This window comes from Amblyomma americanum, chromosome 7, assembly GCF_052857255.1.
Source record: "Amblyomma americanum isolate KBUSLIRL-KWMA chromosome 7, ASM5285725v1, whole genome shotgun sequence".
Classification (NCBI taxonomy): domain Eukaryota; kingdom Metazoa; phylum Arthropoda; class Arachnida; order Ixodida; family Ixodidae; genus Amblyomma; species Amblyomma americanum.
In genome coordinates this window covers 81,433,305-81,460,133 of record NC_135503.1, presented here as the reverse complement: position 1 = coordinate 81,460,133, position 26,829 = coordinate 81,433,305, and the positions used below count along the sequence as shown (strand labels likewise).

General features: G+C 48.0%; 1 protein-coding gene across 1 annotated transcript; it reads right to left on the bottom strand.

Annotated features, from left to right (window-relative positions):
* Positions 1 to 1,704: 1,704 nt before the first annotated feature.
* LOC144097859 (beta-alanine transporter-like) lies at positions 1,705 to 26,226 on the bottom strand. Its single transcript, XM_077630470.1, has 9 exons — positions 25,953 to 26,226; positions 23,174 to 23,328; positions 22,976 to 23,069; positions 19,990 to 20,151; positions 16,396 to 16,564; positions 13,621 to 13,768; positions 11,540 to 11,637; positions 6,731 to 6,846; positions 1,705 to 1,885 (listed from the first exon to the last, which is right to left on the bottom strand). The coding sequence occupies exons 1-8, from the start codon at positions 26,017 to 26,019 to the stop codon at positions 6,732 to 6,734; spliced, it is 1,008 nt and encodes a 335-aa protein (XP_077486596.1). The 5' UTR covers positions 26,020 to 26,226; the 3' UTR covers positions 1,705 to 1,885; position 6,731.
* Positions 26,227 to 26,829: the final 603 nt, after the last annotated feature.

Sequence of the window (26,829 nt, the reverse complement as noted above, 5' to 3'; positions counted from 1 at the left end):
CAGAGGCTAAATAAAATTGCGTTCTGTGTTTTATTGGTAAAATCTGTAACTATCCACAATTACGTGATGCACTCTATGTGACCGTGGGTGCGCCCTTAATAGACTTCAGCAGCAGTGAGATTTCCTTTACAACCGCATGCATACGTAATATACCGTAGCACGCTGTTTTTCACGCAGAAAATACACATTAAGCTCACGCGTTGTTTTATGTTTAGCAAGGGTCGACGAGCTTCCCGTGTACCCATCCACGTGCGGCTGTTAGTGATATCTGTCAGTGTATATAACCATGAATACCTCGGTTAGTTACGCCACTGGTAGGCTAAAATGCTCAAAGGAAACGTCATGTACAGCAACAAAAATACTAAATTCGCAGAAAATAAAAATATGCTTGAGTACGACGCAAAAGAGACGCTCGGAACGCTCAGCCCTGAGAAGGTACTAAACAAAATAAAAATATTCAATATTCAAAACAACAGTGACAGTAAATATAGAAATATTGTACAGTGCATGCAGGAAATGTTCGCGAAAGAGTTAAGCACAAAAGTGCCATGGCATCCTGAGGCATCAGCGGGGTGTGCGACGTGATGGCCCGCAGTCAACGCGCCGTGAACGGCGGTGGCTCAAGGCTGAACCAAACATAGAGTTTCTTACTATTAACTAGAGGGAAAGCTGCCGCCCCGCCTATGGGAGTTTGCATGGAGCCTCCTCGAGACCACCTGAGACACCATGGGCGCTACAAGCATCATGGGGCGGAGAGCTACCGACTGCAGAACTACAACTTTTTGCCAAAAAATAATGAAAAAACAAACGTTGTTGGATAATCAAGCATGTCCTATCATTCAATATCCTGTCTATAAATCGCAACAAATGAGCAGAAAAGCATGCAAATGCAAATTTTGATCAAAATAAGCGATGGCTTGCTCTTCTCTTGGCGAAGCACTGCAGACCACAAAAGCCAATATTTCGTGAATAACTGGCGCTTTTTTGAAAAGAAATACGTTTTTTGAAAAAAAAAATGTCGCTTCGACATTTTAAAAGGATTTTTCACAGTATTTCGGAAAACAAAAACATTTTACTGGCGTCATGTGCTCTTGCGTTTTCGCTACTATGGCTTTTGCGCACTGGTTTCACGCCAAAGTCGTGTGGGCGCGGAGCACGCCGTGGATACGACATGGGACATCTTAGTAACACCACTCTGTGTTCCTGAAAAAAGCGACTGTCCCGCACCAAGTAGCTCATCGCCCCATGATGCTTTGCGCGCCCTTGGAGGTTCAGGTGCAGCGCCGCCAGCTTTCTCTCTAGTTAATAGTAAGAAACTCTATGGAGCCAAAGCAGCTGGGTCAGTGGAGCGCCTCGCCAGTGCCTCCGGCACCGCTGTCTTTGGCCCTAGAAAGGGCCCGAATACTGTGAAAGGAGATTAGTTGCAGTGAAAAACCATAACCCTCATATCCCTGCAATGTACCTTGTCCAGTGCCAGCTGCTGCCCATTTTCTCTTAAAACTTCTTAGTCTTTTACCGCTTGAATCTTTGCCGCACCCTGCTACGATAGCCTTCCCTTGGAATCCAGCACGTTACCTTTAAAGACAATTGGGTATGTTGCTTTCGCATTACGCGTCCTGCATTCATAACAGCTTAATTTATTACTAATGGGAAATTTGAGGGCAGTGTGCATTTTTTATACCGAATCCAAACTCATTTCTATCTTTGGAGCAAACAGCCTACACGCAGCACGCGAGGCTGAAGCACAGCGACTGAATTCACACGTTGCTCACTCGAGAAGTGTCGGTCTCTTGTTGCGCGTGAACGGCACTGGCCATCTTGTCTCGGGGAGTGAGGCAGTCAGGCAGGCGCTGACGGACGCCGCCCATGGACCACTCTCGAGAGCCTGCGACAGTGGAACAGGAACATAGGGAGCGTCGCACTCGTCGACGGCATGGCGTCTAAGCTACAGGGCCTCTCCCAGAGAGCGCAGGTCGAAAGTACGGGAGTGACTACATACAAGGAAGGAAAAGCTATGTACAACGAACTGTACAGATTTTCACCACTTAAGCCCTTGTCCATCGTGCCCATGTTGGAGCTGAAGGCCTAAAGGAAGTGGTAGGGGTTTCCTCATAGGACACGCTTGGTATAAGCATAGAGGCTGTAGCTTATTAAATTACAACCCATGATTTACGTTGCCTCTTTCCACGGCTAAAGCTGACGACTGTTGTCTTAGAATATAGTACGTCACGTTAGATGCAGCATGAGTGTAGGACTCTGGTCAACCCCAGGGAACTGAATTGTCGGTGCTGCTTTCGGTGTTATATGGAATCCGATGTTCGAACTGGTGCACCTCACGCTTTCTCCACTGTTGTGACTGGGGAGTCTTTGCTTGGTGAATGCCAGGCGAAGCAAGACAGCGGCAGGACAAAGAGAAAAGACCTTTATGCACACTAGTGCCGTTGTGTACATATACTACACTCAAATCGCTCCTTGCTATGCTTTGTACGTATGCGACTTTAGTATTCTCTATTTGTTGTTATTAGTTAGAGCTTTGTATAGTAATGTGACAGCAAATGGTGACCACTGCCTTTTTACTTCTCCAAACTACGTTACTTTGCTGTAGGAGTCTACCCTGTTGCATTTTTAACGATGAGACGTCCTACAATACTAATTTCTTCACCTATTTTGCTTGTATTCCTAATGCCCGATAAACGTGGACTTGTTTACATGGCAATGCAAAGGTGCGGCAGTAGGGCCGGCAGCATAACGACCTCTCGAGACAGCCTAGCTAGAACGATGGAGATCAGAACGCCGAGTCTCATTCTCTCTGCTTTCTCTACGACCTACGGGATCGCTCTTTTATGCCCTCGGCGGCTTAGCACGGGTGCATCAGCTCTCCTTGAGGAGGGCGACTCACCAGCGGCGATCCGCACTGCCTGGATCAAGAGTGGTCATTGTCTGTCTGGTGCTGGGCCGTGAGATCATTTTTACACGGGGCCGATGAGCTTGGCGCCTGGCTTCAAAGTGTGTAAAGTGGAAAGAAACTGCGCTGAGAAAGCCCTGGCACCACTCGGGGTAGCGATGCATGAGGAATTCTAGGCAAGGAAGGCTGTGTTGATGCATTGCCTTGGAGGGCACTGGGTTCTGATGTACTTACACGAGAAAAGCGGGCAGCACGATAGAGCGTCACTTCCGAGGCTAGCAACGCCAAGTTGGCAAGGAGGCGTGGATCCGTGCCCTTGGCCAAATACTCTGATGCCGATTAAGCTGCTGCCTGAAATGCGATGGTAAGACGGGCATAGTAGACAGTGAAGCGTTGTCTCGAGAGAGAACAGGAATTAGCTGCCACCTCTCAAAGCTGCAGAGACTGTTATGCCAATACTGCTGCATCCAAAAGCAGGGTGTTGCTCTTCAGCTGCACAGACGCGTGTGATACGATGTTGATGCGTGGCTCTTCAAGGAAAGCGATCGCTCCTCGCGGGTGTCACCACTGCATGACATGACTCTTCGTAGAGATATCAAGGGCGTCGGATCTACGTCGAGGAGAAGGAAGAAGAAGAGAAAAGGCAAGGTGGTTAACCGGAAGCATAATCGGTTTGATACCCTGCACGGGGAGAAAGGGATGAGGGGATAAAAAAAATTAAGGAGAAAAGAGAGTAGCAGAAAATTGAAGTCATTATGAAATGTCACCAAGCGTTTGTTTAGTCACAGCCTATCGTGCAAGCCAGAAGTTCTCAACAAGCGGAACATTTCCTTGGAGGCCTTCACCGCCGACGATCGCCGCAGCCAGTGGCTTAGAATCTTCATTTCCGTCAGTGGGCGTCGATCTAGACGCTCCAGCGAACGGCAGAGAGACGTCCTTTCGGTGCTGTAGGCAGGGCGTTCACAAAGAATGTGGGCTATAGTCTCGTCACACTCGAAGATAGCACATGCAGGGCTATCAGCCAGGCCCATTAAGAAAGAGTAATGGTTGGTGAAAGCTAAACCAAGCCACAGGCGACACAGCAAAGTTTCTTCACTTCGTGAGGGGCCGGATGGAAGCCGGAGTTTCAGATCTGGGTCCAAAGATTTTAAATGTGAATTCGAAAATTGGCCTGAATTTCACGCGGCAAGCGTGATGAACCCCGCAAGTGCGCGAAGCTTGCCTGCTCCGTCCAAGGATTTTGAACGTGAATTCGAAAATTGGCCTGAATTCCACGCGCCAAGCGTGATGACCCCTGCAAGTGCGCGAAGCCTGCCTGCTGCGTCTGATCTCGAAATGGGGATCCCACCCAATCACCGTCGTGGTGAGCAGGTCGCGCGACCTCGTCTGCGTGGTGATTGCCTGCTATGCTGCTGTGTCCCGGTAGCCACTGGTAGATAATATTGTGTCCTTTATTGATGGCAGGGTGATGTAGTTGTCGGATTTTCGCGACCAGTTGTTTATGGAGTCCATGGCTAAGAGCAGCTTCTAAGCATTCGAGGGCAGCTTTGGATTCGATGAAAATAGACCACTGCTGAGGGCGCTGCTGATTGATGTTTTCAATGGCGACACGAATAGAGGTTAGTTCGGCACCTGTCTAAGAAGTCTGGTGAGCTATCCAATATATGAACTGATGGGGTTCACTGAGCCGTTGGTGTATACGTGCACCTGGTTTGCATGGTGCACATGGAAATATTCAGGAGTGACTGGTTTTAGGTCTATCAGTGATAAATCGATCTTCTTCCTCATGCCAGGTATTGAAATAAGCACACGGGGATTGTGCAGGCTCCCAAGTGGCGAGGACGCTCGGGAGACGGGTGTAAACTGGGACGGCAGAATGGCGCGATGTGCCATGAATGTGTTTTGTATGATGTGCGCAGCCTGGTAATAGGAAGACTGGCAAGATGGTGAGAGGGAAGCTGTGTGGAACGACTGGCTGCCGATGGGGTCTATTGTACCGGCGCCATGGAAAAAGAATCCGGGTGGCTCTGTGATGACTGGGCTAAGAAGTGCCAGGGGCTGGAACTGCTCGTGAATGTTACGAAAGGATGGCCAGAAGTCATGTTGCTACTGCGTATACGTAGCTTGCAAGCTGTAGGCGTCCTTCAGGCGACAAGGATAAATCGTGCAGTGACTGACGGCATCATCCGGGGATGTTGTGCAAAAGGCTGATGGATTATGGGCTGCCATCCCGAGACAAACTAACGGCACGGCGAGGTGGTAGAGAACGACAGACTGTAACAAGTAAAAGATCTGCTCATCAGGAGGCGGGAGGGTCAGCTGGTCGAAGAGCTGATAAGGCAGCTTCTATTTGACTAGTATGTAGCACCAAACCCGTGCTGAGACGCTGTTTTACCTACAACATGGCAACGTCCTGGGCGAACCAGGCTATCTATGACTCCACACGGAACGTCGGAAGTAGTGGCGTAGCTGGACGCCACTCGTCCCTCGCTATAGTGCGACGGCCTGCGCGCCTAGTAGCCAACGGCCAGAAGCTAAGGCTTCAGATCTGGTCCGGTGGCTGATTAGATAAGCTCGGAGTTTCTGGTGTCACAATTTGTGTGAAGTTGGCGGCCGTAGTGATTCCAACTGGCGATGCGGGTCCATAAAAAAGCCACGTCCGCTCAGCCCGGTAGCCAGATGCGCTCGAGGCCTACACTTCGTCTTCCAAAATAGTTACGCCAGTGGTGGCCTCAAGAATCCCTTGTTCATCTCGAAGTGTATATCATGCCACCGTCGATGTGAGTTGTCTAAAACTTCACGCCCTTTGAAATGAAGTTAGCGCACTCCTGTATCTTTGCACCACCCATGTTTCTGCAACATTATATCATCGGAGAGCCCATGGCTAAGGATATAAATCCAGGAAGCTTCTGGGTCGAAGCACTCGGATACCCTACAGCGGGCGACAACCTGAGTGTTAAGATCGGCTAAAAGCTATCCTCGACTAGGTGGAATTGAAACGGCGTGCGGCTCAGATGCTCAGGTTTCATTGAGAGGCGAAGTACCCCACACTTTGACGGTCAAGAAGGCCGGTCTTGAGGTCTTGAATATTCACTGCGGGTAGGCAGCGTACCTTTAAAAGCTATAAAACGATTTTTTGAGAATGTTCACAGGAGAAAAAAGAGACGCCCTGCGCGCCTCCTCAGCGTACGCCTGAATTCTGCACAGCAAACGAAACAAACGCTGGCTTCTTTTATGTCTTCAGCGGTTGGTCTCCAAAGAAGCTACCATGGTTACTGGTAGTTTATCTTACAGCCACTTCGCTCTATTTGATGGAGCTGCGGGTTGTTACGTGGGTTACTGGTAACTTATCATACCACTCCAAATTTCCTCTATTTGTTGGAGGTATCGGTACTTATGGGGGTTACGGGTAGTTTATCTTATCACAACTTTCCTCATTTTGTCGGAGCTACAAATTTTAACAATAATTTCGGAAGTTCAGCTCATAAGAGACTAATTCCGCATCAGAAAACAACGATGTACAGGATATGTAGAATGTTTTCAGGCCACATAGTTTCCCTTTTAGCGCTGCAGCGGACTACTTGTGGTAGCGCTAAAGACCAAAGGGCTTTTCAAGTTGAAGGTGAAGAGTTTTCTCACATTACTCACATTACAAATATTAAGAGTTTCAGGGGTGCAATAAGTCCTTCCGTAATGCTGTAGAACAGGCCCTGTACTTTTGAAAATTATGACTAATCCTGTACCCCTTTGTAGCAGCCTAGTCTTGACACGCTTACCCACAAAGACATACAGAAGCATGCACATCCAAGCCATGCGCTCACTCACCTCAATAGCTACGTAGGGCGAGCAGAGTACATTCAGGAGGGCGGATGCTTCGCCCCAACAGAAGCCAAAGGTGCGAACCAGCTGCGGGAACAACTCCACGTTCTACACGGGCAGCACTGCGTGGGACAAGGCCAATGTCCATAAGCCCAGCACCATCAGCAACTTGTACTCCAGCGCAGCCTCTGGTCACGAGAAGGGATAGTGAACAAAGAAAGCACCCGAAAACATCAATTTTTGATCCCGTGTGGGCTTGAACGGGCCGACGATAGCCGGCTGCGTTCATTGTCATTGACGCGAGATAGTTTGGTTTATGGTTTATGGGGGTTTAACGTCCCAAAGCGACTCAGGCTATGAGAGACGCCGTAGTGAAGGGCTCCGGAAATTTCGACCACCTGGGGATCCTTAACGTGCCCTGACATCGCAAAGTACACAGGCCTCTAGAATTTCGCCTTGATCGAAATTCAACTACCGCGGCCGGGATCGAACCCTCGTCTTTCGGGTCAGCAGCCGAGCGCCATAACCACTGAGCCACCGCGGCGGCATTGACGCGAGATGATTGGTCGTTAAAAGTGAAAGAAGATTAACGGTCTTATGTTCACATGGTTCGTTTCGTTCCAGTTTCATTTGGTGCTGTGTCAAAAATCGCTGCTTTCGTTGCCGTAGAGCCCCGCCGCGGTGGCTCAGTGGTTAGGGCGCTCGACTACTGATCCGGAGTTCCCGGGTTCGAACCCGACCGCGGCGGCGGCGTTTTTATGGAGGAAAAACGCTAAGGCGCCCGTGTGCTGTGCGATGTCAGTGCACGTTAAAGATTCCCAGGTGGTCGAAATTATTCCGGAGCCCTCCACTACGACACCTATTCTTCCTTTCTTCTTTCACTCACGCCTTTATCCCTTCCCTTACGGCGCGGTTCAGGTGTCCAATGATATATGAGACAGATACTGCGCCATTTCCTTCCCCCCCCCAAAAAAAAAAACAAACCAATTATTATTATTGCCGTAGACACTGGGAGACAACGTTACGCGGTTCGTGCCAGAAACATACCCTTGACGCTACATACTAGAAAAATGGGTCCCATGACGCTGAAATAAAGGCCGACATGCCTACTAATTGCCCCTAATGTCATTCGACAAAAAAGCAGTGTGGTGGTTGCGTTCAAAATTACAGTAGCGCAATTCGTGACATTCAGTCAGCCAGGATTCGGCAGGAGTAGAGTGGCCAGCTCTGGCTCTGCTACCACACAGTCCATGTTTTTGCTTGGAAGTTTGCTCTTGCAGCAGCTGTTAGTTTTGTGGCGAGGACCGTCATGGCTAGTTGAACTGGAAATGGAATGGTTTGGTTTGGTTATGGGGTTTAACGTGCCATAGCGATTCAGTCTGTGAGAAATGCCGTAGTTAAGGACTCCGGATAATTCTGAACACCTGGAGTTCGTTAAACACGCACTCACATCAGAAATTACCGGGGTCTATAGCATTTCGGCTCCATCGAAATGCAACCGCTGCGATCAGAATCAAATCCGTGTTTTCAGGTCATCAGCCGAGCACCATAACGACTGAACCATCGTGGTGGCTGGAAATGTAAGTGCAGGAGCATATTTATTAGCTGTATTAAGGCGTCAGTATGGTCAGCAGCACACTGTGCGGTGGCCAAGCTCCTATATATAGCCTCCCTTTTCCCGTCTCCTCGTTTCCATCATATCCGTGGTTTCTTTAGTCCGCATCACTTTCGCTCTTACGCTGTCACTTTCTTCGTGTTCGCTTCTCACGCGTTCCCTTTCTCTTGCCCTCATGCTTTCTGTTGTGTTTGTGTTAGTCCTTCGTCTCTTGTCCCGTTCTTGTTGCGCTGTGAGCAAGAATGATGCTGAAGGTTTACCTCACCTGGGAATAGATATAAGGCTGACTTGTGGAGCAACCCAGGTATAAGTTCAGCTGCGTTAAAATAAAGGCATCCACATCATTAAGCACACACTGCACGCACTACTACTTAGCAGGAAGTATGGATTCATTGGTCTGTATCAGAGCTTGGAAGCAGAGGATGATTCCGAGTGAGAAGTAATAAGAAGCGAAGAAGAAGAGGACGTTTATGATACAATACATGAGCATCTCTAGCAGGCTAGGTTGACTATTATCATCAGCATCACTGCGAGCACTGCAGGGCAAAGGTCTCTCCCAATTCCCTTTAATTAATCCTGTCCTTCCCCTGCCAATTAGGGCTATATTTGCCATATTCAATTTTATGAGTGCCAATGAATTTTCATTGTACTTTCAATGCATTGCGACAGGAACAGGTGGCCAAGTTACCACTCTTATCCACGATGGCATGGAAGCCGCCAGGCACGCCATTCTTTGGGTCACAGAAGAGCTTTTGCGCCATGCGTGTAACGGACATATTTTTCCCTGGAGGTAGGTTGAGGACACAGTTCGGCTAATACGATGTTTCAGTATCATTTCGAAGCCCTTTGTAGATGTGCACATGATTCAAGTAAACATATTCAACGCACTGCGCTATTCTGCGCAGCTCATAAACCAAGTCCAGCTTCACTGAGAAATGCATAATGTTAATTACATTAGACCATTCTTTCTTCAGACGTGGCTTTTCGCACCTGAAACCTCCGCATAGTGTCGCTGTCTGTTTAGAATAAAGAAAAGGCGCCGAGTGTGCACGAGGACCGGCCCTTACAGCATAAGTGCTAGTTGTCGTAAAGCACAGTTCTGTAGACAGTTGTCCTACAACACAACTTCCAGAGGATCTAATTGTAAGCACATCGTTTGTAGTGTTCTTCCCGGGTCACTGCTCCTCTAGTCCCGTGAGCAGGTCAGTTATGTACAAGCGATGTGAGCGCCATCGAAAGTGCAGAGGCGAAGAAGCAAGAGGTCGCCGTGCGCCGCTGTCCTTACCGCTTCATAAGGGCGTAGCCAACCATCACGGAGGCCATGTCGAGAAAAGCGAGCGTCTTAGCCTCCATAACACTGCGCTAGGCGGGCCCCATACAGCGAAGTCAAAACCAAGTATCCCAGGGTGCACGAAAACCTGCGGTAACCGTTCAAACAGCCTGCAATGCCCTCTATTTCGTTGCCTTATGACTCAATGGATCCGATCTTGAAAGGCCCGCATGAGACAAGGTCCCCAACTTTTTTACTTGCTGTGTTGAACTATGATCTCCAATGTAACCTCAAATACTCTTGTCCAGGCAACAGCGCGAAAAAAGTAAAAGAGAACAAGGCAGGCTTAGCGCTGCGTGCTGTGTCGTCAACTCTTCTCCTCCATGTTTTGCACTCAGGTGTGAACAGGTGCCACCAACTAGGTTGTTTTGCAACTATGTCGGGTAACCTGCATGCTCTGCGTTATAACAGCTTTTACAATATTCAGAAGCAGGCTTAATTCGTACTGCATCGATCGTACGTAAAAGCATTCTTGTCGGGTTCTTTCGCAGTACCATAATTTCTCATTCGTATTATTGAACATTGCATGTCCTTGATTTCGAAAGAGGACGCTGAGCTAAGCTACGGATTGCGACCTTAATTTCGAAAATTTGTGAATACGCTGTTCTTTGTATTTCGAGTCATTTCTTTGAAATCGAAAATTGAAAACTGGCTTTCGAAGAAATGAAAATGGCACAGTAATTGTCTCACATATCGCGGCGGACACTCGAACTGCGCCTTGGGAGGAAGGTGGGAGTGAAAGAAGAAAGGAAGAAAGAGGCGCTGTACAGGAGGGCTCCGGAATAATTTCGACCACCTGGGGATCTTTACCGTGCACTGACTTCGCACAGCACACAGGCGCCTATGCGTTTTACCTCCATTGAAACGTGGCCGCCGCGGTAGGGATCGAACCCGGGTACTTCGGCTCAGTAGCTGAGCGCCCTAACCACTGAGCCACCTCGGCGGGTCTGATTTAGTTTCAAACGTTTCTTTTTTCGTGCAGGCCCATCTCTCTTCTTCGTGGCCGTTCTTTCATAGCAGTTTTCTTTTTTAGTGCTAAATTCACTCACTTATATAGGTAATATCAATCAGGGAAGAAATAAAAAATTTATTAATATAATTTCTTTATACCAGAGCATCGTGGGTTCAAATCCCATTAATGCGTTCATAAAGGCGTTTGGTCTTCGATACTACTTAATAAAAATAACGCCCATAATATTATTGTTAAGGGCACTTTATGATAGCACCTCGCTCCCCATTCTGACTCTCAAAGTGAGAATGCTGCGTCCGCAGGCATGCCAAACCAGCAAGTGGGCGTGTGTGATTGCCTGCCTTTGCACTTCCGTTTTAAAACTCCCGAGTCTTAAACGTTCCTCACGGTGGCTTCCGCTTCAACGCTCCACGCTGCGTACTGTGCAGGTTGCTTAACAGAGTGCCAAACAGCTGAAGGTTCGTTCCCGCTTACTGGAGTGTTATGCTTTAGAATGAAGACGTCTTCGGTTGCCGCTGTACTCTCACCCGCTCAGTGGCTAGAAAATGTCACAGGCGACTCTCCTGGTTGCCCAGCTGAAGACAATGCTCTACTTTCTATGAACTCCGAGCCGAATGGTGGGTAGGCACGTTGAGAGGCATTTACCATTGCTGATGACTGAAATTTTCCTATTGTTTGAGGCTTCAGGATCTAAGTCCCGGCATCGGCCAAAGCTCCTCAGCGGGACCATTTCAATTGAGGCTGAATGCAGAAACGCTCAGTGGCGCCCATGAATTCTCGGTGCCACTGATAAAACTGCAGGCGGCTGTAACTATAGTGTGGAACACTTCGTAATGGCTTCTGTCTTGGCGCTCAAGGCATTTCTGGGGCGTAAAATGTAGGACTTGTTCAGTTACCCACCTGGAGACGAACATGACCAGGACGAAGCGAAAATGATTCGAAGACAAGAGTACGCCGCGGAATGGTGCTCGGATGACCGTGGACCAGCGCTCGTGGCTCTGCAAGAGGAGGCATTCTTCAGGTTTAAATTATATTTATTTTAATACTTCAGCACAACTCATTCTTGTAGGATGGACAATAGGATTGTAGGTGAAGCTTTATTTTGGTTTCAACAGCGTAAAGGACGAACTACATAATAGGAACAAGCAGGCAGAGCCTAGCTTTATAAACCAGTAGTCTTCATGCCTCGAAAAAGCTTGTGTACTCGCTCGTATACTATTGATAGATGTCTTTTTTTAACGTTTCCATATTTTGATTGAATTGAAGACGACATTGAAGCCGACATTCACTAATTACTGTAGGACCGCCCAGCTCTCAAGCCTACAAGGATCCGGCGCCTGAAGGTAGCGGGTCTTTCACCAAGCAACCCTGCTTCATATATTGCCTCGACGCAGGGAATATATCATTGCTCTCTACTAGACTTCATCAAATCAGCTAGCCTTTTTCCATTAATTTAATCATTACTACATCTATCATCACACCTTCTCCCATCTTTGATGTCCTGAGGCAATAAATCTCGCTTTAAAAAATCAAAGAAAATACCTAATCAACACTTTCATTTTTATTTTTCAGGAGCCAGGCTATAAGGTCAAATTGAATGCCATCAACATAGAAAGTACGCCTTGTTTTGTAGCGATAGCTACATTATGGTAGAATTTCCAGCCTTCAGCATGGCGGCGCCGTGGCGGTGGCAGCACTAGCGGCTGCGCTGCCACCCTGTGAGTGCGGCGCCACGCTGTCACGTGATTGGTCATGTGGTGCGGCGCAGCTTCTGGCGCCGAGGCGCCGTGGCTGATCACCTGGTTCGTCACGTGACTAACCAAGTTGTGCGGAGCAGCTGCTGCGGCCGGCAGCGCGCCGGCGAAACCCAGCTGCCACAGCTGTGCGCAAGCGCCGTGTCAAGTGGGACGGAGATGAAGAAGGAACGCCCAGCGAATGGAGTGGCGAAAGACTGACTTTTCAATTCAACTAGTGAAGTTCCACTCGGCCAGCTGTAGCTATCGCATCACTCTAGGTTTAACCAGAGCTAAACCACCACCAATTTTTTAAGTTCTTTTAACCGGTGTTGCATTTTCAGATATAGAGTTAAAAATACACGCATTTGAAGGCTTGTTTAGGTGCCTTCCATGTGTTTCTTGTTTAAAAAATGGTGTCTCTCGCATTTCTTGAGCACCAAATGCAGACGCAAGGCCTTTATTTATTTGATGACCTAGATGTTGACTTCATTTAGGCGGCGATACCACGCTTAGCGGCTTCTTTTTAGTCACATGCACTGTGGGAAAGCCAATACAACCGAATATGATATAAGTATTAGTTACGGTTCATATATCGAATCACATAGGCTATTTAGAAAATTTTTGAAGTACGTTCCCCATCGATGATGATGGCCTTCAATTTTACAATATAAGCTTGTTCCCTTTCATAATTCGTTTCTTTATTGAGCACCACGCCTACACAACGTCCGCCTTACTACACAATTCACATTCACAGACCACGCTGACCGTACATCACGCGGTTTCTTTAATATCAATCTGTGAAATTTAAAAAAAATACCACCCTATCTATTCTTTGTCTTCTGTATCTTTTTCTTGGTCCAATTCTGTGGCGAATTCCCCCATTAAAAAAAATAACTCTTACAATGACATGTGGCTGGCTGGGTAAAGTGGTTGCCTTGAAGAGGATCTGCGTTGGTGATGTTTTGCTCGTTTTCAGTCATTCATTAGCCTCGATACCATCTCTCAGAGCGTTGATAGCAATCACCTGGTCCGACTGTTAGCGCATTATCATTTTTGCCAGCGTTCCAAGTGCGCAGGCCGTCTTTAGTCATCGGCGCTGAGTGCTCAAACGATGTCGCATCCTGCTTAGTATCTGTTCGCCGTTGACAAATGAGCTTGCTCTGCTCGTCTCTATGAATGGTTCGCTGTCTAAACTTCAAGTATAACCGCTCCTGTGGGGCGCAGGGACGTTGACGAAACGCTCACCTTTTCTATCTCGTTCCGGGCGTTCCTCCAGAGGGCCATGGAGCGGTAGCGGCTGATGCCGTTGACACGGGCCGCATGCACCATCACCACCACGGCCTCCTCGAACATTCCGCGGGCCACTAACCACCGCGGGGACCCCTTCACAACCCTAAGGATCAGGGACAGGACCGGTGGTGACACGCATCAGCCGGTCGCTCAGCGCTCGTAAGAAAACAGCCACATCAGGTTTCTCATTGTTTTTAAAGAGAGCAGGTTTGACAAAGTATCTCGTTAAGACTGATAGGCTTTCAAATTTTCACTTCTGGGTGCAGCCGTAATGGCACTGCGCTTCGGCACATACGCTCTCAAACATGAATTTCAGAAGCACCCTACTGAGCACGCGCAGCACAGCACCGTGGAAAAACATGAAAGTGTCTATAGTGCAACGAAGTTAAAACGGAGATCAAAGGAAGTAGACGAGGACAAGCGTTGACCTTTGTCCGCGCCTCGGATCTTTGTTCCTCATCCCTGCTACTTGGTGCTCCTGTCATCATCATCATCATCATCATCATCATTTATTAACACTTAAGGGTCCCGTAGGGACTTTACATAAGGGGGGGGGGGTACATATGTCCGACGGTCATACATATGAAAAGGGAAACAAAATTTTGAAAACTAGGCAAAGCAGAACAGAAACAAATAAATATAGTCAATCAAAGAAAATGTGAAGAAGAACCACACAGAAATACACACCACAGTAATAGAACGTGTCCAAACAAAGTGTTTGTCGTTTTAAAGTGGATCGTAGCTGACACCTGGTATAGGAAAGTTTTATTATTGTTTAAATGTTCGATGAGTAGCTGCCTAAAGTTGGAAGAATTAGTCTCAACAACAATGTTTTCGGGTAGGTTATTCAAGAATTCAGTTGCACAATGAAGAAATGATTTGTTGAATGCATTGGTGGAGCCGTGCAAGCGTTGTATGCTAGAGGAATTAAATATGTGGCGAGAGGATCGTACCGGAGTGCGCAGGAGGTTTTCCCGAAGTGCTGGAAAGTTAAAGTACAGTTTGTGGAAGAGGCACAGAATTTAAATTTTTAGGCGAAGCGCTAAATATTTCAGACCGAGAGATGATTTCATGACAGTTACACTGAGCCGAGGTTTGTACTACGAGGTGATGAAATGTGATGCCCGGTTTTGGATGGCTTCTAGTGAGTCAATCAGGTAGGCCTGGTGAGGGTTCCATACTGTTGAGCCGTATTCAAGTTTGCTGCGAATATACGCTACATATGCTAGTTCTCTGATGGCTGGAGGAGACAGGGCAAGTGATCTCCTGATGAATCCAAGTGTCCTGGAAGCACTAGCACAGAATTTCGTTATGTGGTCTGCCCATGTTAGACTGGTCGTTATCTCAATGACGAGGTACCTGTATGATTTAGTTTGAGACAAGGCTATGGAGTTCAAGGTGTATGGAAAATAGATACTACTATTCAATACTATTAATCTCAATACTATTAATGTCTAGGGTTTAGCAGCAAGCTAAATCCTGGGAAGGTTACAAAAACCATTTCACCGAGAATGTGCAGCTGCTTGCAGGTTCGGTTCCACTTTGCGTCTTGATAGTTCCGTTGTCATTTCTTTGCATACATTGTGTCGAGAAAGTCACCCGCACAGGTGAAGTGGAGAATGAGAACACAAAATCAACCAAGTGCCTTGCATATGCGTCTTGTAAAGAGAGTATTTTGAAAGGCTGCAATGTTTTTGCAAGATTGTAAAATATGCGTATTTAATAAATCTCATCCTGATGGCACGCGACACGCTTTTTAGTAATATGAACTGAGGCTACTTTTGTCCAGGGCGCATAATTAGCACCGCCTTGTAAATTGACACAAAAGTGCGCGTAAATCTGATCAATCATTTTTTTCTTATTTTTTGCTATATTCGAACACTTATATATAGCCATAGCAGTGTAAAAATCTTTGTCAGGTGGCGAAAGTTAATTTTCCTCAGTTTGTTCTTCCTTTAGAACGATACGTGAGACATTTGTTAACTTAGGTGCCATGTTATTTCTTTTGCGGTCAAGCAATGATTTATAATTAGATTTCTCCTTCCATGTAGTTTCCCAGTCAATTTCTGCATATAAAGGATAGTGACGCCGTCACAACAAGGAAATTCGTCACTTTAGGCAAAAAAACCACAGTATATTCGCATATTCACTGCTTCGTCACTTTATACGACTGAGGTTTACAGTAGCCTGATCCAGAAGTCGGAATGGCAGCGAGTTAACAAACAGCATACATTCTGCGGTTTTTGCATGTGTCACGTGATCTTATAGTTGCGACGCCACAAGTGCCGACTGACTGATGAAACCTAAATAGACACTACGCGCTAGAAAAACAGAAATATAAATTATTTACCGACCATAGACTAATTTTGCGTGGTAATCCAAGCTTCCTGTTACACATCATTGCAAATTAAAACAGGCATCGCGCAATTTCGTGTCTTTACACCTTTAAAATGTCGCGCTTACACCGGATTATATGCGACTGACCCATATCCTGCGCGGAAATTTGTCACTGCTATAAAAATATACGCTGCTGCATCAATCCTAAACCACTTATGTTAGTAGGTTTTGTCTCTTTGAGAACCTCAGGAATTCGACTGAACGAAAAACATGAAATGGTGCAGCGAGGCTTAATTTTTCGTAATAAAAAAATCCCATTTAGACTTGAGCGACCTTCGACTGATGTTCCGCTGCTCGGTACTCGAAAGAGAGAGAGAGAGAGGGAAAACTCACAGGAAGGCGATGGCGCACGCGAAGACAGGCAGCGAGCAGCAGAGCTGGACGGCCCTCCAAGTGAGCTGGAGTTGGTCCATCACTGCCACGAAGAGCAGGCCGAAGGAGAATCCGAACTGGGACAGCATGACGTACGCGGCGCGGTACTCGCCGCCCATGATCTCGAACACTGCAACACGCGGGTCGCATAAAAGGGAACGCGTCACAAGTTGTTGCACTGCATCGCTTGAGGGCCGTAGGCGGCACTCAGTTCTCTGTCGCACATTGTTGACCCAGTGTTTCTGGCTGCCCGCACGTTGTGTTACTGCTGCAGCAGGCCCCGCATTCTAATAAAGATTTCCGAAAATTCAATATTTCGAATTTTTGGCAGTAACTACAAAGGCATCGTATACTTGACAAAGGGCGCTGGCGTTGTCGTAGACTACGCACACCTAATGCTGATTACTCATGCGATTACATTCCGCCTCTTTCGGGGAACATGCAAGCTTGTTTATTCCGCTGACACGGATCCACGGCTTACGGCCAGCAATAGCACAGTTGGTTTTCTCTGAGCGAAAAAATCCTGCTGTATTCGATGCCACTTGGAAGAGAAGCAATTAGGACGGCCAGGCACGGATGTCGAAATGAAAACTTAGGAGGCCCGGTAACGTTTGAAACAGGTGGGGGGCCCTTCTGCGTATCATTGTCGCGAGTGCGAGTGTTAGCCAAGGTTTTGGACGTCTTATTACAGCAAAACAGAATTTAAATATGGGTGGCAGAAAGGCCACAATAGGAGGCAATGCGTTTCGCTTGAAAAAAAAACAATTTATTTTCACTTTGGAAGGGGGCCCCATACCAAGACACCGCTTTACTCTCTACTTAAAACCAACTTACATGAGCTGAACTTGCACCTCGAAATTTTGGTGGTGCAAACATCTAACGCAGCACTGTGCCGTGAATTGCCCGCTCAATGCTTTACGCGAAGAAGCAGAGAACGAGGCCTGCGGGCAACGCTACCCAGCTAGGTGCAGCGTGAGATCGCCGCAGCGACGCTGCCATTACACGCAGCGCCTGCAGGGCACGAAAGTTGCAGCTAAACATAGGAGCAAATAGCGCGCACACAAAAAGAAAAAAGGGCCTAAAGGAACAACGAGCGCACGATGCCCGCATTGTATACCTAGTAAGGTTCGGAGTATCGGAGAAGCAACCGGACCGAAGAACTGCCTTAACCACACCCTACATGGTACTTTGGTCGCCACAGGGTTCTGCTAATATGTGAATTATTAACTTTTATTTCATGTTAGCCTTGCACGGCACTTTTTTCTATGAGCCACCGAAGTGACATGGTTTTCAACGTTTATTTAGCTTTGGCCTGCAGACGCAACGGCCCGAAAAGCCGAAGCAAACGTTCATCTTTCGACTGCGTGCTTTCGAATCCCGTATATGGTTCCGCATCACAACTGAAACAAGCCAGACGATTGTACCTGACCATCCCTTACATTGTTTGCATTACTATCCCTTACGTTGCTTGCATTACGCCAAAAAAACCTCTGAGTCATTCGATAAAGGAAGAACTTGCATTCACATCACCCGAGAAGCCACATTGCTATTTTCGGCGTCGACGCTACTTTTAAGGAACGCCCCTGGTGCCTCAAGAATATGTGCCGCCTTCGATCCAAGATACGCTAATGTTTGATCAGAAACGTGAAAATTCACGCTAGATGAAACAATAGATTTAGAGATAACTCCAAAATCGTGTTCCAAACAGACTGAAAGCCGACGGCGGCATGCGAGCGGATGGGTAGGAAACGCGGAGGGCGGGGAGCAAGAACCAATTCTTCGCTCCCATTATCTCATGTCTGCCGGCGCGGCGGCAAACGATGAACGCCGGGAATTAATATCTCAAACCAGGTAGATCGGTAGAGAAAGAGAAGAGAGTGTTTTCGCACCGCGTACAAGGGAGAAACGCTGCATGGCGAAGTTGCGTTGTTCCATGGTTCGTCGCTTGGCGAGACGCGAATGGCGAGACCGTTTTTATGCCTCTTTAGCTATTATAAGGTTGTTCTAAAAAGCTTCACACAAGAAGCTTTGTTTGTACTTTTGGTGCTGTGTGATGAGTTCGTATTATTGCTGCCATTTTGTTTTTCACGCGGTAGCCTAAAAGCGCTCGTGTCGCCGAAAAGCTGGAGCAGAAAAGCGGGGGGCACTTTTGTCCCACTGCTTTCCCATGCAAGAGTTGCACTATGGGCGGTGCCGCCATGGCCGGAACACTGCATGGGGTCAGAATGCATAAAGCGGATGTGCAGTTATCCCCACGTGAAACGAAATTAAGCAATAAGCACAGCTACAAGATTGAGCTTGGCGCATGACGGTCTTATTTGCCTATGTGCCATAGAAGCCAGCGCAACACCTACCACAGGTATTCATCCGTAAGAGCTGCAACGCATGTGCATCGGGTTATTTGCTGCCCTTAATGCCAAGGGGACAACCTGATTTCGTTAAAGCCAGCGAAGATTTTGTAAACGTTAAACAGACATTTAGTATGGTACAATTAGAGCGTACGCTTTTCAGGGTACCGAACTCGGACAAAAATTTTTATCAATATATCAGAGAGATAGCTCGTGGCCTGACAATGGCGTATACCTACGTCGACGACATCCCGGGCGACGGTGCAGAACCATTGTACACATTCACATTGCCCCGCAGCAGGGTCTTGGCACTTCGCGTGTGCTGCGTTCGAGACTCACCTGAGTGGGACCTACTCGTACATTGATAAGCTTCGACAAGGTCTTTTGTTTCTAAGTATAACGATTTACTATTTTTGAGCGCTGCGTTTACTTGACTAAGCGCGCTGTGTCGCAGTCGGATCCTCGCACGTTTATCTCGGTGCCTATAGGCAGTTTTCTCATAATAACAGCGGTGGCATTAATTATGCCTACGACGTGACGTAACTCTGCAAACTGCCAGATTATCCAGAGTACACCCGGCAGTACGGCCCAGGCGTACAATCATGTGGTCGCCTGTATGCTTTCAGACAGTGCGAATAGACCAAGAGCTCCTCTATGCACGTGGTCTCCAACATAATGCAAGTGGAATATGTACTCTCGGAATGCTTTGCTAATCAGCTGGCTCGCCATGACGATTTCCGTCATTGCAAAAATAAATCCGGCAATATTTTTTACGCGCACATGTGACCCGGCAGTCCCACAAGAACCAGAACTCAGAAAGTGGTTATTGCAGGAATTGCTAAGAACACTAATATATAATTGAAGGCTTCCAACTGACAGTATCGATGTCTTTTTTTAATAACCCACACTAAAGCGTAAGAAGTATCACAAACGTGTTCTTACAGAATACTGCCAAATTGTGTGATTCTGCGTAAATTCTACCAATTTATCTCTGCTATACTGCAAAAAGTAAGCGTCGAAACATGGAAATTACTTTTTAAATCGCATATTGCTTACCTCCGACTGCAGAGGTAAGCAATGGTGGCTTACAGGAACAGCGCACCACGCACAGTGTGCACACCCGTGAATGCTGTTCAAGGAGGGACGGTACAGCCGCTTAAGTAAAGCGCAATTTGCTATCAGGAAAGGAAACACGAAGCATACTCACAAAGCACGGAGCTGGTGACGAAAGTCACGGCCAGGCAGGACCCCAGAACGAAGCGGCACAGCGCGAAGAACAGCAGCGACTCCACTAAGTAGGCGGACAGAGAGCACGCCGCCGACGCCACGACGGACGCGAAGATCACCGGACGCCGGCCGGCCCTGCGTCCTATTCGAAGTGAGTGCAAATATATATAAAAGTAGGAAATTTTTACGCGGAGGCGTTAGAGTGCGTGTTCGGCGACAAGCCCTGTAGCGTGAAAACGAAATTCACACTGGACGATGATGACGTGACTTCACAAACACGTGACCTAGCATGGGTAATTCTCCCCACATTGATCGCAAAGTTAAAAAATGATTAAGTCACTACACAATTGCTCCTTCGTTTACAGGGTCGTGACGTCCTCCCACCACCATTACGTAGAGAAGCGCTCGCACTGAAAATAAAAATGGTCGAGCCGCCTTGCGTCCTGAGCGGCTTAGCAAGGCAATGTCATCAGCAAATAGGATGTTACAAAGGAATTCTCCATTAACTATTATCCCAAACTGTTCCCAATCTAGGCCTCTGGATACATCCTGCAAAGAGGCGGTGAATAGCATTAGCGAGATCGTGTCTCTCTGCCTGACATCTTTTATTATTACGATTTTATTGCTGACTTTATGAAGGACTACAGTAGCTCTGCAGCTGCTATAAATGCCTTCTCATATTCTTAAGTAAGGTTCTTTTACACCCTGATTAAGCAATTCCTGCATAACTGCTGAGGCTTCGAATGAGTCAAATGCTTTCTGCTAATCTATGAGGGCTGTAAATAAGGGTAGGTTATATTCTGCTCACTTGTCTGTCACCTGATTGACAGTGTGAATATGGCCAATCGTCGAGCATTCTTTACGAAAGCCTGCCTGATCATTCGGTTGATTAAAATCTAAGGTTGCCCTGACTCTTTAAGCGATTACCTTGGTGAATCGCCTATACCCAACGGATAGTAAACTAATCGGTCTAATTTTTCAAAGCAGTTAGCGCCTCCTTTTGTTACGTATTAATGTGATGTTAGCGTTCTTCCAAGCTCCTGGTTTACGCTCGAGGTCATAAGGCATTGTGTATACAGGCTGGTTACTTTTTCTTGCACAGTCTCCCCTCCATCCTTCAGCAGATATGCTGTTATCTGATCGTTACCAGCAGCTTTCCCCCTATGCGTTGCTCCTAAGGCTTTATTTGCTACATATACTGCCACTTTGTTGGCCATTTACTGGCGCCGCCATGCGATGGCACAGAGCCCGCTGGTTGTCTTTGTTCGTTCGCTGAGTGTGTCTGCCTGCCGTGTCCTGGTGTGCCCTTCTGCCCTTTCTGCTGGATTTCGGTGACTTTTTGATGCAGGTGCGGGGTATTTTCCAATGCGCGAAGAGCTCCCGGGAGCCTCCGACGACGCCCAGCTGCACCCCGTGGACACGACACCTGTCCATAAGGCAAGCCGCCGCTTACTAGGCTTAAATCCTTAGTTCCGACCCCTGACGACACGACCCCGCCCAATGACGTCCACTGCGACAAGTCAGACCACCCAGAATGCCGCCAGTTCCCCACCGCTGCTTCTTCATGCGCTTCGCACTCCCGCGTCGTTTCATGGCGACAAGTTCGTACACGTGGAAGACTGATTGGCCAGCTACGACCGAGTCGCTGCCTTTAACCTGTCGGACGAGGACAGCAAGCTACGCAATGTCTACTCTGCCCTGGAAGACTCCGCCAAGACATAGTTTGAAAACCACGAGTCCGCTATCCCCCCCTGGCGAGACATTTGGCGACATTTGCTCGACACCTTCGGCAGCAACGAACGGGAGGAGCGAGCTGAAGTTGTCCTGCAGTCCCGAGCGCAGCGGCCAAATGAGAGCGTCGCCATGTTCGTCGAAGACATGACGCGACTCTTCAACCGCACAGATCCTACCATGTCTGAAACGAAGAAGGTGCGTCATCTTATGCGAGGAGTGAAAGAGCAGCTTTTCGTAGGACTTGTGCGCGACCCTCCTAGCACAGTGGCTGACTTTGCTCGGGAGGCGACGAGCATGGAGCGCGCCTTGCAGAAGAGGTGCGCGCATTACGGCCGTCCGGCGAATATAACTGCTATGGACGCCAACATGCCGCTGCTTGAATCCGAGAGTGAGGCCCTCCGTGAGCTTGTCAGGAGTATTGTGCGCGAGGAGCTACAGAAGCTTCGCCCTATCGAGCAACACCCGGGTTTCGGAGCCATCTCATATATCACTCGCGACGAAGTCCGCCGAGCGTTGCAGCCAATGGCCTGTCCCCAGCCGCTGCCTGATCCGTATGTCATGACGTAGAGTGAAACGTTGCGCATCTCTACGCCAGCACCACCGGCGTTTTACTGCCCTGTTCCTTCTGCACCGCATCAGAGTTTTTCGACTTCGCCTGCCCTCTTCGACGCACGACGACCCCTCAGCAAACCACACGCGTTTCGCACATCAAACAACCGGCCGCTGTGCTTCCACTGCGGTGAAGCCGGCCACATATTGCGCCACTGCCCGTATCGTCGGATGGGCCTGCGAGGGTTTTCACCAGACGCACCCGGGCCACGCCATGGTGAACGACCCCGTGACATCGAGCAGTACCTGTCAGCCAGCGTCTCCCCTGGGCCTTCGCCACAGCGCCCGTCCAGGTCGCCGTCGCCCCGTCGGTCCTCTTCCCCAGGTCGCCAGCCGTCCATCCGGCAGTCCCGTAGTCCACGCCAGGAAAATTGAAGACGGCGACCTCTTGGGGTAGGGCCGCCGTTGCTCCGCAATTCGAACAAGATCCTTCGCTCGCCGACTTAACCCATCTACCCTATCTTCCACCTGCTCCGACCCCCTTCCGAAGCACAGAATAGCCTCTGCTCGACGCCCCATTTCTAAGAAAACCTCAACCTTCCATTCCGAAACCTCCGGATGATTTCTCAGTTATGAGTCGTGGTCTTGCAACCCTCTTGCGAAAAGTGCTGACACCCTGGCACGGAACACAAATCCAGCGAAAAGAGCGCTCACGCTCACGACACCGGCGGCGTTCAGGACGGCCGAGCCAAGAGCGGTACTGACACCCATTTCCCCCTGGCAAGAGTAAAAAAACATATAGCCACAATAAAAAAACACAGTGTCAAAAACCGCCATCAGCGGAAAGGAAGCGCGCACAAGGCACGACGAGCGCAACTTGCCTTGGCGACCATGATGGCAATGATTGAGGCGGCGATGGCGGGTACAGAGCTTGCCGCCGCCATTAAAGTTGCTCCAGCAACGTCGGGATCCACGTGTAGCACTGCGGCGACGACCAGCAGAGATTCATCTATACGCCGATCCATACCGGCGGCATCTTTTGAGACACAAAATTAGTTCGTAACATTCCATTTTTAAGGCGCTTAGCGTTATGAATGGTAAGGTATGGTATGGCAGTGCACGGTATGGCATGGTATGGCATGGTATTGTAATGTATGGTAGGGTACTTTACGATATGGCATGGTATGCAGGTATGGTAGGGTACTTTACCGTATGGTGCGGTATGGTATAGTACTATATGACATGGCATGATATGGTATAGTATGGTATTATATGGTATGTTATGGTATGGCATGGTATGGCATGGTATGGCGGGGTATGCACGGTATGGCATGGTGTGGTATGTGGTGTTGAGCCTCTCAAAGCTGCACAAGGGCTGTGAGACACTCCGCAGAGGTGCGCCGTTTTGTAATTTCGGAAACTAGGGATCTTAAACGTGCACTAATATCGCTCAGCACACAGGCGATTTTTGGACTGGCTTCACCAAAAGGCGGTTGCTGCGACAGAGATCCGATCCCGCGTCGCTGTGCTCACCAGAATGGCTACACAGCAATTAAACTGCAGCGGCGGATGGCACGTAGGAATTTTTGCACGAATAACTGTTCCTCGGTTAAAGGTACGAAAATAAAGTTTAAAAAAAAATAGCAGCACTGGTCGCAATTCGAGAACCACATTGTGCATCGACAGCGTAGAAGTAGCAAATACCCATTTATGCAATTTATGCAGTAGAAGTATTAAAATACCTCGATATTTGGCAATCTCTGGGCCACGAGTCAATTGAAAGCGCGCATTCTGTTATTACATTTATGCTGTCCAACGGCCCTGAGAAACCGTTCTGTGGAGAGCTCGAAAGCGTCGATTACTGGACGCCAAATGGTAACATTTCAACTTCCCTCACTTCTGAATAGATTAATCGCTGCAAATATTGATATTGATATAGAAAACATTAGCAGCTCTGACCTCCTCGACTACTTTATTTTTGAAGCCACATTTTCCTAGTATTCATACTTTGAACATTGCTCTTCTTACAATCTTTATAACAGCGCTCTTTGTTTCTTTTTTGTTGCTTTTATTGTTACTGCTTTAACCCTTATTGATTTTCTACACACATTGATGATTGTGTATTTTTTTTTCAGTGAAGTGCCATCGCATGCCACTGCCCACTTGCTGTACGGGGGTGGGGACCTTGTCAAGCGTTAACCGCTTTTATCCCCATCCCCCCCAACACTGCATGGTGATCGAAATAAACTATTATTATTATTATTATTATTATTATTATTATTATTATTATTATTAAAAGCTTTCTAGAGACCAGACGAAAGCTCACCGCGGGTGAAAAGCATGCTTGTACCTCGGCATCATTAATTACGGTCGCGGTACTCCAAGGACGACGACCATGAGGTTATGAAAGCCTAAGGCAAGGCCATAGGTTGTATTTCACAATTTTTTGGTTAAAGCTGGCGAAGCGGCTACAAAGGAAAGCTATACGGCTTTCACAGAAACTTTATAGTTAAAGAAAAAATTCGTCCTGGTCTTGGGTTTGAACCGGGACCAACACCCTACCATCTCACCTAAACGGGACGGCTAGCATATAGTAAGGCGAGAGCGAATTTGCCAATACTGACTTCTAACTACATCAACCCAAATTAGTGGTTGTCACTACTGTCTTTCAAGCTGAAAAATAACGGGCAGCTAGAATGATCACGCTTGGGTTCTGGAATAAAACAAAGGCGAGCAAAAACGTAAAAGTAAAATGATGCTAATGCTTCCTCTCCTGACGTTGGTAGCGTAGGAATGCATGGTGGCACAGCGGCAATAAAGGGATTTGAAATTACGAAGAAGACACAAAGAGAACATGCATCGCTACAAAGGTTGTCTTAAGAAATGTACACGAAGGGTTGCAAAAACTGCGCATCATTGCTGACGGCCGCCCATAGCAAAAGAACGTCTTCAGTTTCTGTTGTTCGGTAAAAGAAATTATTCACTACAGCTACTCACAAGTTGCAATCAGAATGACTAATTTAAATATTTTAACTTAAATTTCCAGTTAATTCGAACTGACACATCGTTCCCATTAATGTCCAGAGCATATGAATGAGAGAAGCCCGCCAATGCGGTTTAGTGGTCATAGCCTTTGGCTGCTCAACCAGAGACTCTTGAATCCGGAGTAGTCCGGGACTCGTAAACTACCTGGCCCAGTGGGCCTGCTCCAATAGGCCACGGCTTCCGGTCTTACTCCTAAATCCATTCCACATTCACCAAAAGTTAGCTTGCCTCTGACGCCCACATTTATGAGCTCAGCCTTGTACATAGAGCGGTTTTTCACTTCCTGCTGTGGAAAGGTACGATAAAATGCGGCCACAACATGAACACACGGACATAAGAAGTGCGAAAGGCTTAGCAAATGTGACACCAACTACACCAGCAAAACGTTGTGTTAGAGTACAACGTCGCGCACAGTCACTGGCTATCCAGTCGTCGTCAAAACGAACACTTCCTATGTCTCTCAGACGATCAGTGAAACTTCAAACAGGGGCTTTGGTCGCGACGGTGGAAGCTTTTGTCTTCCCGAACTAACTCTCAATATCGTGCGTCTGGACTTACACAGTTGCATTGGCGGCGCCTAGCTACACCTGGCAGAGAAGAAAAAGAAAGACCAACCGTCGCAGATGACCTCCAGCGAAGGCACGAAGTAGTCCTCGCAGATGACGGCTAGAGCCGCGAACATCTAGAGGGCGGCGAGCACGTGAACCGCAATGCCACCCTGTGCGCGAAGCTCTGGGCCCATGAGGGGCCGCGGGAACTGCTCGATAGCCGCCACGGTGCAGTTCAACGGAGCGGCCGTGTACGCCGCCGCGCACTGCAGCGCGGCGGCCAGCAGCAGACAGCGCGCTAGCAGTCCGGCCATGGGCTCAGCAGCGTCCGCTATGAGGTGTCGTCGGTGCATTTTTCCAGCCTAGTGGGGCTTATCAGCGAACGTGCGTAAGTGTAATGACACTCATCAACCCATTAAAGGTCTACGCAATTCTGCGCTCGCAACGTCTTATCGCGGGCTCGCCGCTGACAGCTCCCTGAACTGGGTCGTCCTTCACCACAATGTCAAAAGGCTCCGCAAATATGTTGAGGCATATTCATGACTCTTAAACACAGGCAATAGTTAGAAAAATTCAAAAACACTTCTCTTCAGCGTTGTCGCTTGACCTCATTCAAATTGCGAACAAAGACTAAGAATTCTTAACTCCTCCTGACTGTGTATTGTGCATTGCCTCCGAAGCGCCCGCTGCCCTACGGCTGACTGCGTTCCAGAACTAACGATTGGCCGTTAAATACGTTGCCTTTTTGGTGACTTTAGTGAGGAAGAATGGAGTTTTTTAATTCATGACGGTGGCACAAGATCGCGCACGCTGTAGAGCAGGGTTCAATGCATCCGTAAAGGTGGTATTCAGACGCGTGATCACGAAAGGTTGGTCGCGTCTCCATTCTCTTTAGCCGCGTTGAAAACAGCAAGTACTTCCCCCACAAGTGGTAATTTAGCCGT